Source organism: Idiotropiscis lumnitzeri, chromosome 7 (genome assembly GCF_059441095.1).
Source record: "Idiotropiscis lumnitzeri isolate Australia: NSW breed Sydney's pygmy pipehorse chromosome 7, RoL_Ilum_1.0, whole genome shotgun sequence".
In the NCBI taxonomy this organism is placed as follows: Eukaryota; Metazoa; Chordata; class Actinopteri; order Syngnathiformes; family Syngnathidae; genus Idiotropiscis; species Idiotropiscis lumnitzeri.
The window spans coordinates 13,457,338-13,472,032 of NC_142397.1; the positions used below are offsets into that span (position 1 = coordinate 13,457,338).

The 14,695-nt window shown below is 39.9% G+C and overlaps 1 protein-coding gene across 1 annotated transcript; it reads left to right on the forward strand.

Moving 5' to 3' along the window:
- Positions 1–7,637: 7,637 nt before the first annotated feature.
- Positions 7,638–11,264, forward strand: LOC148333644 (mRNA decay activator protein ZFP36L2-A-like). Its single transcript, XM_088300821.1, has 2 exons — positions 7,638–8,032; positions 8,986–11,264. Exons 1-2 carry the CDS (start codon positions 7,979–7,981, stop codon positions 10,168–10,170), a joined length of 1,239 nt encoding a protein of 412 aa, XP_088156947.1. The 5' UTR covers positions 7,638–7,978; the 3' UTR covers positions 10,171–11,264.
- Positions 11,265–14,695: the final 3,431 nt, after the last annotated feature.

Here is a 14,695-nt window from a genome sequence, read left to right on the forward strand (position 1 = left end):
CCGAAGATAGCGGGGATAGGCTCGAGCACCCCCTCGCGACCCTGGTGAGGAGAAGCGGTACAGAAGAAGGATGGATGGATGTTCATCTTCATGCTCCAGCAGAGGGCACTGTAATACCATCGCGTAATCTTGTGAACCTTCAGTTGGCCTACATATACGGTAAACAGGCCTTATTGCCAAATGTCAATGAAAAAAACACTTTCAGTTCCTCCCACATTGTCAAAAATATGCATAGTAGGTTAACTGAACACTCCAAACTGTCCATAGGTGTGAATGTAAGTTTATAGGGTTGTTTGTATATTTGGGCACTGCATTTTACAGGCTTCAGCTCAGGATGTGCCCTGCCTCTCACCCAACGACAGTTGGGATAGACTCCATTATTATTATTATTATTATTATTATTATTATTATTATTATTATTATTATTATTATTATTATTATTATAATAATAATAATTATTATTATTATTATTATTATTATTAATTATTATTATTATCATACTTTTTAACTGACACTCTAAATATGTTTGAGGCTGTTTGAGAAGCAAAGCGTGAAAAACAGCCTTGAATGCCATGCAGATACAAATACAACAAGACAATCTTTTACAGTACATTTGGCATTATTGTGTGTTTCACATGCATCTGTTGTGGATGCCTGGAGGTCTGAGGCTCACTGCAACAAAGCAGACTCCTCTTTTGCCTCTATCCACCCAAAAAAATGAGTGATTTGGCACATAGACACACACACACCCACACACACTCTTCTCCAAAATGTTGCTTCCCTTTTCCATACCAGTCTCCCTGTCACGTGAGTAGTGGGGTTTGGACCCAGAAGCAGACAGGAGACGGAAGTGGTGACGTAAAAGTCATTATATACAAAAATTCCATGTAATAACAAGCAACCGTGGATTCAGAACACATGGAAGATCGCTGACATCCTCACACAAAGAAAGCTAGTTGACATACTGACGATGTGTCACTGAGTAACTCAATCTTAAATCCTCCAAGCATCAAGCCTATATGACATCATAAAAAGAACAGAGCATAACAACTGTGTAGCAACAGATACATTAAGACATGTCACAACACTCCCAGTGGACATTTGTTACCGTTATCTTGGTTTGAAAGCTTCTTGTAACTTTTTCCTTGCTCTCCTCCACTTTCACCTTCAAACTGAATCCACAGGAGAGAATTCCAGGGAATAGCAGAGAAGGGTAAGGATTGAATGATGTCAGAGGTTAAAGGTTAGGTTGTGAACTTTGCCCTGTGAGTAGAACCCTACTGTGCGGCGTTTGTGGGTGTGCACGTAGCGTTTTGTGCCTGCCTGAACAAAAACAAGAGGAAGTCATACACGTTGTGTTTATACATTTGCCATGCCTCTAATGACACACTGTGCATTTGCAAAAGAGAGAAACTCGGAAATGTTGTTGAATCTCTGCCTACGTTTCCAAAGAAGGAAAGGTAAACTAAAACAATTGGATTTTTTAAATATTTCATAAACTGAACAGACAATAATTTGTCAAAGCGATCTCCTGTCTAAAGATAGAAAGTGCTGTAAAATGCATGCCAGGCCAATTATTGGTAGATGTGGAGTGTTTCTCCTCCCAGGTCTCATTGTAAAGAGTCTTTTCAATATCTGCTAGTGAATGAAGGGATAGAAAATTAAATGGACAGTAAAGAATGGGACTTTGTTGAACCGATGAGGAGTGCAATAAATGAGGTGAACACAGTAAATAAACCCCCCTCTATCCCAGGGGTTATTTTCCAGGTTACCTCCGTATCCGTATCTCACTGAGCGGCAAAGGTTGACCAGTGTTTGCGCGCAGACCAAATTTTGTTCTGGTCAAGGTTGCAAACGGTTGCAAAGACGTTTGCCAACAGTTTTAACGCAAGTAGCTTTACTTGTAGGAAAATGTTGAACATGTATTCATTGAGAGAGTAAGATCAAATATTGTGCAAACAATGCAACAAACAACATATACTCAGGACGACAATGATGAAGATGATGAAGCTGTCGTGATTCAGTACTTCCCGTTTCACAGCAATTCTTCAAAAAGTGTAATTTGACTCATTGAACCAATTTGATTTAGTTAGAAAAGAATTTGACTAGCTATGATGAATTTATTGGCAGCAAACAGTACACAGGTACCTCAATATGAATAAATGTAATACATTGCCATGGACTCCTGGTTCTGGATGGTGGCTATGTCTGCACGTTCTCAACCACGGGTTAGTGGTTTATGTATGTGTTTGGGCGGCTTTGCGTCAATGGAGCGCAGATCTGGCGGCAATGTACTTTTTTCCCGCCACTGTGCACTTTCAGTTTTCTGGCCAATCAAAAAGATTAAATGTCACACACATTCACATAATATATTACACAAACTGCTTACCATCATGTGCACTGTATGTGTGATAAAACATGTTTATTGGCAATCGCAATATAAATGGCAAACGCCAACTGCCTAAGTAGCAATTCTTGTGTGCGTGGCCACTGGAGTATTGAATGTTCTCTGCCTCCAGCCTCTCTTCACTTCCTGCCCATTCAGTTGAATAGGAAATACAAATTCAGTTATTCTAATGAATCAATGAAAACATTGATAATTATTGAACTGAAAAGAAAATCAATGAATCAAGCATCGAACTAATAGAGAAAATATTATAATGTACTAATTAAGTATTTTTTTTTTATTTCTTCAAATGCAGAGAACGGCCAGCAGGGGGCGGCAGTGCCTGACTTGCCTGCCATGACCACACATCCCCAGCACAATCCTAGTACAACTTCACGTTTTATATGGCCTCAGCAGTTCTTCATCTTTGATTTTTATTTTTATTCTTTTTAATCAACATGGCAATGGGCAGTTGCTGGCTGGCTGTGTTTCTTCTTTTGTACACCTGGGTGGCTCCATCAATGCTGTTTTGGAACTACACGACCCAAGCCAGGCTAACATTCCATTACTTACAGGAAGGGACAAGGCAACATGTGGGATGTAAGAGTGTATACATGGGGATCTGTGGATATACGTATATACTGTGTATATTTGCATGCTTTTTATGAATGTCTGCTGCTAATGTTATACATTAACGGCTACATTACGCCGCCGCCTCTGTGTGATCTATATCTTTGCTGCTGTAACAATGCAAATTTCCCCATTGTGGGAATATTAAATGACATCTTTATCTTTATCTTTTCAACCATTTTCAGCTTCAAGATCACAGGTGTTAGACTCAAGGCCTGTGGGTCAGATCTTACCCGCCACATCATTTTATGTGACCCACGAAATCAAACTACTGTACATGCATCGACTTCATGTTTCATTTCAAAATACCAAAATTGCTAATTGTGTTACTTTTAAAAATCCTTTTAAAATACAGCAAATCTAATAGTATTTAAACAAACAGTTTTTACTGGCCTTTGAGTTCAAAACTATTCATCAATGCGTTGTGTTCATATTTGTAGCAATATGAAGAGATCATATATTTATTTGGGTTCACAGTCATAAAACGGCCCTGCGAAGGAATCCATAACTTCAAAATGTGTTTGAGACCCCTGTTCTAGTTGGAAATTATTTTAGTGCTGTCTAAAGACTTGTTGACATTTGTACATTGTTGTCGTCTGTACATTAAACTTCTTTAAAGTGCGAAGAAACAAAAACCCTCATTGCAACGAGATCTCATTAACCCCTACCCATACTGAAACTTAAATTGAGCATTATAGCATTATGGAGCCTATTTTTTTGTTTGTTTTTAAAAATATTACTCTCACCATTGGATTAAAAGAATAATTTAAAGCACAAAGTTAGCAAACTCAAAATGTTTGGATATTTAGGTATCAAAATATATCACTTTTTTAAGTTCAAAATGGCGTCGCATAAATAGCTCCTCAAACCCAAAGACGCTTTGAAAGCAGCAACACTCGCACATTGGAGGTTCATTATTGAAAGGAAGGGGGGTGAAGGTTGGGGGTTGGGGAAAGGGAAAGGAAAAAAGGAGCAGATGTTCATCAGGTCTACTGCACCCGCCCCACCACATCCCAGCACATGCCCACCAGGACACCCCCACCCCACCCTCCTTATTATGTCATTGGTAATAGTAGCCTCTTATCTCAAGAATCCTTTGTGGGTCTGTAGAGGAATGACTTCACTTACACACAATGGAATTTTTTCGCTGCGTGTGCAACTCAAGAAAGAGAACCATTTCTGAATCAAGTTATACATCAATTGGCAGTGTTTTGTCATCTTCAATTTGTGTTCTCCATCCCCAAAGCAGCTTTTCAAAGCTTCTCTTTCCTCCGGGGAATGCAACAATGGTTATTGGAAAAAAAGATATATTCGGCATATTCCTTCATCATTTCTCGAAACGAGGCGGCAAAATGAGGCACCCTGCTGCAACAGTTTGGTCTACATCACAGTCGCAACGTCTTCTCTGATCTCTTCCCATACTAAGCAGATGTTGAAAAGGCAAATGCCTCTCAAACAATCTTGGTTAATCATTTCACAGTAAGAAAAATAGCTAAACAAAGCAGACAAATAGGTCCACTGACACATTTCTGGGCATCTGTCTGATTCATTTGCTATTGCAAAATTCTTAATGATGCCCTCCATCAATTGTAATCCTCTCTTTCATGATTTCCCTATAAACGTTCCATTCCACAACTCTCGCCCCACAATCCATTCCACCAAACAAGCCCTCTTCCCTTCTATTCACTCATCTGTGTTGGGTCCAGTATATGAGTGTGTGTGTGTGTGTGTGTGTGAGTGTGTAAAGGGATAGCGTGGTGGAAGGCGGGCCATTAGTTTGTTATTTGGCTCTGCAGCTCATTGAGCTCATTGTGCACTGAAGGTACTCTCGCCCAGCTGGACTCAACAAGAAGCAAAATTCCCTTTCAGGATTTCTCCTACTTTGTCCCCCCCCCTCCTCTTTCAGGTCCCTCCTATATGCTCAGTAATCCCAAAATAACCCAAAGAGATTTGTTTATAGAATTAAACTCAAGTTGCCAACCAAATAGCTTGTTCGCAGATAACGCTTGTTTACCTAACCACATCGGCAGAGTGGCCAATTGCCTCAAGGCACTTAATGTTGTTGACTTCTTGATAATTGCATGTTCACAGCGCTGGTTTTAATCTGAGGCTAAATGCAGAGAAAATGTCTTTGGACTCTAAACTAATTACAGCAGTTGTTGTTGCCGAACATAATTAGCCGTTGTTCTGACTAGGCACACATGCCTCTGTGGTTGCACGCCTGAAGGTGTGAACACATCCGAATGACACATACGCAAGATGTGTTGCACATTTTTACACGTATAGAATGCAGACAGTAATGCTGATCCATGACAAGTGATGTCATCTCAAAGTCTATCTTCACAAAAACAATGCTTAGTTGTGAATGTGAAATATTCAATCAACAATGTTTCTTTGTCTTCTTGTAGTTGTCAATTGCTGTGGTGAATAACTGCACAGCATCATATTGAGAGCAGGCAACTCTTTTACTTCCCTTATAACTTTTCAATGACAGGACTGAAATATTAGAAACACATTTCAGCTTGAGGCAGTGCCATTCTACACTACTGCATACTACAACTACTATAATAAACGGGTGGTCCTGTGGCTTTTCCGATTGATGAAAACATAATCATGGACTTTTTTTGCTCTACTTTGGAGCTTTGTCAATTCTTTAACATTTTGAGCGAGGGAAAAAAAGTTTGTTTTCTTCGTGATTGCATTTCCCCCCCCTTATTACATTCTTCAGTTGTACTCAAATTTCAGCTTTGAAAGTGAAACTATAGATTTGAACAAGTTTACTTCAACCTGTTTGCGAACATGTTTACGACGTTTTACGAACACTGATGAAATGCAACATTGGCTATGTTCGCCGCTCAGTGGGATAGAAGCTTTATAGACCTTGGTTACAACTGGCCGGGCCAGTCAGAGAGTAAACCTTGTACAATTACATCGTTACAATTGTGTGTGTGGGTGTGTGTGTGTGTGTGTTGTTGGGGGGGATGGGGTGGCGGAGTGAAAAGCACACACACTTAATGGAGACCTTTCTACTTGGCCAAAATAAACTCATTGTCTTCACACAACTCATCTTTCACTGAAGACTTCTAGCACTGATCCAGTTTCAAGTGTGTTCAGACTTTCTGGTTATGGGGTATACTGAAAAAAAAGATGACAGGGTTTTGTCAATGATGCTCCAGAGGATGGGGTATTTTTTCAGGTCAGCATAAAACCTGTGTATGGGATATCCTTTGGCTTTGTTTTGACATCTATGTTGCATGCTGGTGAGTATGTGATAAGAGGCACGCGCTTTTGCAGGCCCAGTCAACTCCGATACTTTATTGTCAAAGCTCCTCTCTGCAGTGGAATGTTTCACACATTTACCTTTGAAATCAAAGACTTCACTCCTCCCAGTCTGTGTCATAGGGATAGGCTGTCTCCAACTTGTCCCTTCAATCCATATGTTTGTCTCGCCGTTATCTGTCTGTGCTTCGGGCTCCACATTTGCATTTTCAAGCAGTTGAGATGCACTTTGTCTCCATGCATCCTCACAAGAATGTAAAAATATCTCATTGTTGCTCGTGAGAGGAAAACTGTGTTTTAAAAGATGTTTTATCAGTCAGTATATGAATGTATCATAATAATAAACATACAGTGCTTAAAAAAATATTAGATTAGAACACCTTTCATAAAGAGACAACACAGCTTTGTAAAGTTAATTTGAAAAGTCATAGAAAACATTTTAGCATTAAAATACCATCTCAGTGAAATATATATATATATATATATACTGTCTGTCATAATAACAACCATCATATAAACATTTTGTCAACAGATTGTCAAAAAATGCTATCTATGGTTCAATAAAATACGTTTAGACAAATACAGAGCTCCAAATTGTATGTTTAACATCTAAACTTGCAAAGTGCTTTTATTATTGGCATTTCACACATTGATATTTGACACGTCATATTGTGAAGAGCCAGCTAAGATTGGCTTGACTTTTAAGCTATCAAAACATATTCCCATGGCTTCTTTGAAAAAATAACAATAAAAAGCTAAATTAGCAAATGAAAACTGAAAAAAAAACGCTTGTTTTATTTTTCATTCTCAGATAAACAGATTTTTTTAAATAAAGCTATGAGAGGTGGGGGGGTTTCGGCACATGACACAAGCATTCACCACAAACAGTTCTGGTCGTCTACACCATTCAGCAATTCTCTTGCATAAGGCCATGGATGGGGAATATCTTTCTTCTCCCGTTTTGATGCCATTGTCATTCATGCTCCTTGGTTTATGTTGCTCGGTATTGCTGATGTCCCTGTAATTTCTGTAATACCAAACTCCAAGATCGCAATCACAGTTGACTATACCTCTTTGTCTTGGGGATTGAAAAAGTAACCAGCCTATACTGACAAAGTAAAGCGAACAACGCACACATATCTGATTTCAAATATTGAAAGTGAAAGTAAAAAATCAGAGCAATAAGTTCTCAAGTAAAGCACAAGTATGAGTAAAATCTACTTTAGCATAGTAACTCCGTATTTTCATCATACACTTTTCAACTTCCCATCGCTTCATAAAGTGCAGAACAAACTTTCAATGAAGCGTGTTTACAAGAGAGCGATGCATTCTGGGTGTTCCCTTGCCTGTTTGGGGGTTAGCTCCAGTGCTACACGCTCTCATTCAGTAACGTTTAAACGTTTACAATAAAACGTATTTGCGTGTGCATTTCATAGACGTTAACTTCAAAATGAGCCGTGAGGACAGCCAGGCATTGAGAAATGAACTTTTGGGGCCGGCGAATGGGCGGCGTGGGAGTGGCCTGCGGCAGCCGTTTGCGGTTTTAAACGCACACGTGGTCGGCGTCTTGAGCTTGTTTAGCACTTCGCTCACCAGAAACTTCTGATCGACTCATGCAAGTCGCTGGGCCGCGTCCATCGCTGCGGGAGTGGGCAGTAGCACACTGAGAGCTCAGCAAGCATCATGCCGTCTTACCATCTCGACCAGTTCGCTGGCCTGGACGAGATGATGTGCAAGGTAAAAACAACACGCACACAAAAACAAAACAACCAAAAGAGGCAACTTGCGCACGACATGGCTATTTTGGCCATACTTCCGAGTTAGCGCAACTCGACAGTTTTTTTGTTTTTTTCGGCGTGACTTCATTATCAAGTTGTAGCCTTTTGTGTGACTATTGCATGGCGTCAAAGTTAGTCAGGTTCGGAACTAATGTGTCATATTTGGTTGCCTATCATGTGCTGGTCATACGCTGAGTTCAAATTCAAATAGTTTAGATCGGTGTGCATCGTGTTCTAAATGAACGTCAATATCGAAACTATTTCTTTGAAAAAAAAACGCGAAACTGTTCATCACGTGTTTAGGGGGCAGTACTTTATCGGGTGTGTTGTGTGGAAATTATCCAATTCCATTGACTTGGTCTGGAAAATTATGTAATGAAAATAATGCCGCCTTGTTTAACTATGTGAGTGAAGTATAAGGAAAGGCAGAATTATTTAATTATATTGCATTATAAATTAAAAAATTAACCCGTGTGTATGTAATTGAACATATTCAATGTGTTATTGATATTTTGGGTATTTTTCGCAATATAAATGATGGTCCTTTGCTCAACAAAGGTTGGGATCAACGCTTTATGATTTAGTTCTTCTCTTTAAAAGTAAATCCCTACCAGATTAGGACGGCATAGTTCCACCCTTTGTCAACTTCTTTTTTTTCTTTTTTTTTTCCATTTAAAAAATATGGTGAAGTTGGTGTTTGTGCGAGAAATGTGCTAGTCAGCTAATTATATGCAAAACCCTCCCTAGGAAGAAAATGAGTTGGCATCACATCTTTAGTCAAGTTTCAATGAAGTAAACATCAACAGGTGTTGTTTTCTGGATTTGATGAGTCAGGTGGATGTAAAGGTGATATATATTTCATTTATTTTATTTTAAATGCCAATGCTGTATTTTCCCCCCTTCTTTCTCCAGAAATTTCTGAGTCTTGACCTAAGAGGGCAGGACACTCAGCAATCATCCCTCAGTTTAGCAATGAAGACACCAGGTTACATCGGACGGCAACATAGCTGTGACACATCGTCTCTTGGCACCAGTCCTCCAGACAATGTCCATCTATCCTCCTCTATTTGGGGACAGCGACCAGAGAGCCACCAGGCTTCTCTTCTTCTTAATTCAACCCATTGGCGAAAGCAACGCTTCCTGTCTCAGCGCTCGGTCAGCATGGTGGAAACCTCCAGTGCCACAGCTGCAAGTTTAGGCTGGCCTGATTCAGACATGAAGGACTCTCAAGAAGGCATCAGCCCCACCATGTTGAACCCTAGCATGTCTTTATCCACCTCCACCACTTCCTCTACCTCGACCCGCTACAAGACAGAACTGTGTCGTTCCTTCACAGAGAATGGTATGTGCAAATATGGTGGCAAGTGCCAGTTCGCCCATGGGCCTGAGGAGCTACGAGATCTCAGCAGGCATCCAAAGTACAAAACAGAACCGTGCCGCACCTTCCACACCATTGGCTTTTGTCCTTACGGGATCCGCTGTCACTTTGTCCACAACAATGAGGAGGAAAAAAATCACTTGCCCTGCTCCTCTTCCTCCTCAAGTTTTGCACCCCTTGCTCTTCCCTCCACACGCTCCCACAGAATCCCCCTCATCAGACAGAGCATCAGTTTTGCGGGATTTCCTTCTGCTCCCCAGCAAACCCTTCCTCCTCAAACTCACCGTGCCTCTTTCTCACGAGCGCCATCTGTCTCTCCTCCTTGTGCCGATATCACCGATCTCCTTTCTAACGTCTTCTTGGAGATGGAGTCTACAACCTTCGAGGCCTCCCATGCCCCCCAGTACCAACCCCCTGCTGCTGCAGATCCACGCTCTCCCTTCCTGCCCTCCCCAGACTCTGGCTGTTCCCCTTCTGGTTTGTCTCCGTCTGCGTCCCCATCCCTGAGGCAGAGCCCTGGCGCGTCTGCGTTCTTTTCACAGTCGCTCGGTACAAGATCCCTGTCCTATACATCCCTTTCCGATCAGGACCAGGATGGGAGCAGCTCACCCGGCTCCCTTAATGGATTGGAGTCCTGCGGTGGCATCAATGACGGAAAACGCCTCGCCGTATTCAGTCAGCTCTCTGTTCCTGAGGACAATGCTGGGATCTGCCTTTAGGCTGTACCACAATACACAATTTGACCACGCATACCAAAATTCTCCTCTGACTTCCATATAAATGTTTGATTAAATGCAGAAAGCTTTTCTTAAGGACTTCAAAATCTTAGCGAAGATAGATTCTTTAAAAGTGCCACTGAGATTATTCTTCATTATTGTCCAGACCAAAGACCTTACATTTTGTTGGTGAATGTTGCGTATGGCGGAATCAGGACCACCATGTGGCCTGATGTCTAAGAGGCACTGTACTGTATTGTTTTATAAGCTGCTCTTTCCGCCTAACTGTGCAGTCCGAGGTTATGGTGCGGTCACTGGCCTCAGATCAGAGGCTTTAAAGCTCATTGTTGTGTTTTTAAACAACTTGAAGGTACCTGTAGGGTTGCAGGTCATGATGAACAATTTGCCAGTGTGTTCCAGAGAGGAGTGTTGACAAGTCAAAAGTGTTGCTTCCCTGTCTAGTTGGTCTAAGATAAAATAAAATAAGCGTCCCTTATAGCAGAAATTAAATCAAATGATACTCCAATGTTGGATAACTGATTTTGCTTCTGTTATTTGTTGACAGAGCAAAGTCCTAACCAGTCAGCAGGATGAAGCTGAAGCAAACTATTTTTTTCATTTAGACAAAAGAGTGGAAGGTGGAACACAGGACTTGAAATATTAATGACAAACATTCAGAATTTTTTTTTCACGTGTGCCTGGCGCACTGATGTTTTGATGAGCACAACCAACATTTTTTTCTCTCATCCAGTATTAATTCTTGCTGTCCTGGCTTTGTGTATTGTAATGATTGTGTAGCTTTTTTTTTTTTTTTTTTTTTTGCCTCGCTTAAGCTACAAACTAAAGCTAAACCTTTTAGAGATGTAACTAGCTTCTTTTTGTGTGTTAAATGTAGTTAGGTGACTGCATCTTGTTGCGCTATTTAAAAGGGCCTTTCCATCAACACATTCTGAGGCCTATTTAGGGTTGTAGGTGATACTTTTTTTAGTAAATTTATTTAATTTATTATAACCTATTTATAGATGACTCTGAGTTGTTAATGCTTGTATCAAGTTTAATATATTTTTGTTCTTGAAATAAAGTCGCTTTAAAACGGTCTCACTGACTTCATTTCAAAGTCCAGTGCAGGGTGCACCCCAAAGTCAGTTGGGATGGACTCTTGCTCACCAGAGAGTCATGACAAATGAGGACAAGAACTAAATGGAAAGCTGAATTAATAGATATAAATGCACTTTGTAAAAAGCTAAAAAAAAAAAAAAAAAGTGTTTGGAGCGAGAGTGTCGAAATTAAGTAGGTGAAAATGGAATTCTGCATTGAAACTTGAGCATTATACAGTCTTGATGCTTCAATGCTATATTGTTGAGCCCTGGTACAAACGACGATCCTCTAATACAATATACCTCATGCACTCTAATTTGGCGCATAATGGATGTGCAACAGATTTTTATGACACAAATGCTCAATTTTCACATTACATTGACATTTTCAATGTAAAACTGCTGCATCATACTGAGGTGTAATTGCATTATTTAGGTTAAGTCAGCTATAGAATGCAGTTCTACAATTTAAAGTGTTGTTAAATTAATACCTTTGACAGCGTCAGTCAAAGATGAGCACAAGTCAAAATTTCATTTTGAATGTCGTTCAACCTGTGTTTATAATAACAGCACTTGAGATCACAACATTCAACCCACTAGATTTAGTGTTATTTAAACAACAGCTAAAGAGGAAGATAGTTACGACTCAGCTGACCTTAGTAGAATTGTTTTGTTTACAGCATATGTACATTATCCCCAACAACTGGAAGATGCCCAGGCGGATGTTTATGATCTGAATGCATTTTTATATCGTTCTTGTTGGTCAACAGTGACTATATGAAAGTCTATGTGTCAGCTCGTTTAATATGGGCAAAGTTTTACAAAAACATATCGAAGAAACGAACATTCCCCAAGGCCCGCTGAGCCTGTGTGACATCAGCATGCTGCCATGGAGATCTCATGCGGAGATAAGAAGTCTTTTGTTTGAGAGTTTAATCTTACCGAGCTCGGTCTCCCACCCATTTCCTTTCTCTCTTAACTCGCCACCAAGACAGTCCAACCCCCCCAACCCCCTTCGTCTTCCCTTTCTTTATCCCCCTCCTTCAGTGATGTCCCTCTCGCATTGTAGCCTCAGTAGTTTATAGGGCTATTGGGAGCTATTGGCTTCATTAGCACAACACTGCTTACATGATCTATTATTGGACTTTATCTCCATCTCTTTTCACAAGGTTGTGTTTTTGATTCATTCTTCTTCATGCATTACATACAGTACACAGATATCCAATCCCCACGTGAACAACTGGGCATGCAGGAAAGGAGACGAGAAATGGTGGGGGTGGGAGGGTACTTTGTGCCTTGTACAAGACACGTCAACAATGCTTAGCTCTACTTTGTTGATCACTTAAATAAGTGTGATATATTAAAGGAAAGTTTTGCAAAGTGTTAACTTTGACTTTGCAGTAAATACATCCTCCCAAAAATAAAAACAACAAATACAGATAGACCAATAGCAGTTTATTGATAGTGGCCAGCTATAAATGACTTTCATCCACACTCATTCAAGCACTATTATCTTGTCACTTTTAACATGAGGGGTGTCTGGGAGTGATTAGTGGCTGTAAAGGGGTTAAAGGCATGTGTGTGTGTGTTGTATTGTATCTGACAGACATTCTCCCACACTCTTGCCCTGTGGGGCATAGGAAAAGGCAGGCAGATGGCCGCATTCAGGTCCACCATGGGTCAACATATGGCCCATAGAGACACAGTTTGTGCTTGTGTGTGAGAGCGAGAGAGACTCATTCTCAGTATGCATGAGCGAAGGAGGTTGAATGACAAGGCTAAGGCGGAAAGAAATAGTCTCACAAATAAGAGTTTAAAAAAAATTAAGCCATGGACTCATATAAAAGGATGAAAATGAGTGGAATCCCATGAGATCGTTCATGGGAAAGACAGCAACAGGTCTTTAAAGCTTATTTAATCTTCAGAAAATTTTGATCGACCAAAATGTTTGAGCTCCTGCTTAATACAATCCCAATTACATTGAAGTTGGGATGTTGTGTAAAAAGTAAACAATAACGGATTACAATACTTTGCAAATCATGTTCAACCCATATTTAATTGAATACACGACAAAGACAATATATTTAATGTTCAAACTGATAAACGTTAATGTTTTTAGCAAATAATCTTAAATTTATAATTTTATGGCTGCGACATGTCCCCCCCCCAAAAAAAAAAACTCTGACGTGGCAAAAAAAGTTGAGGAATGCTCATCCCACAGGTGAACAGGCTAATTGGGAGCCGGTGGGGGCATGATTTGGTATGAAAGGAGTGTCCCTGAATTGCACAAGCAAAGATGGGGCAAGTTTCACCGCTTTGTGAACAACTGTGTGAGAAAATAGTCCAAGGCTGTTCGATCCTGTTCCTCGAGGACCGCTGTCCTGCCTGTATTCCATCTGTCCCTGCTGCAACACACCTGATTCATTGACTATTTAGAGTGTTCAATCTACCTTGGCCATTATTTTTCATTTCTTTGTAGTGTATTCATTTAAATAGAGGTTGAAATGTATTTGAAAATCATGGTATTGTGTTTTTATTGACATTTTACACAACATCTCAATTTCAATTAAATTGGGATGTTAGATTACAAATGTGCATGTGCATTTATTGAATTTAAGCAATTAAACTAAACCCATTTTAATAATGCTCACATCAAGGTTACTCAAAAATTTGCATGGGGCAGGGGCAGGACACTTGTCAATCCCTGATTTTGGGAAATATTTTTTTTCCATCAGAAATAACGGGAATGGAAATCGAACTATATCAGGGTCTGAAATTTCATACGAGCATAATATTGCTCTAAAATGAAGCTGAAATAACATTGCAAAGTAAAAAGCTCATTCAGCCTTTGAGAAAGTGTAACATGAAAATTGAAAAGGAGTTTGCAGACAGTGGTTGACTTTATGTATCACACTTTTTGCAGTTCTCAGTGTGAGGCAGATTACAGCATGTGCCTGAGAGATTAGTCTGTTCACAGTTACTAAACACATCTGTACACATGGTGCTTTTAAAATCTTCTGGTTGCTTTTCGTTATATTGTACTGAGCAGCCAAGACAACAGCATCCACAGTTTTGCATTAAGTTCATACATCACATTTTTCCTCTTTGCCACCACTGGAGCAGATCACGCAAGCAAAAACAAAACAAAACACACACAAAAAAAAAAAAACACCAAAACAAAAAAAAAAAAAACTGAAAAAGTCAAAAGACAATGAAAATGGGAAACACATTTGTGAAATGCTTTGAAGATATTGACTGAAATGAGCTGGCATGATTTCATGATCAATTTTTCCAAATATTTTTTGTAGGATTCCAAATTGTACAACTTGATGAGATACTGAACATTTGAGCCAATAAAGCGAAACATTACATTCAACTTCCCGTTTGCAGGCTGCCCTCTCTAAATTCACACCCTCCTTGGTTTCTTCAAG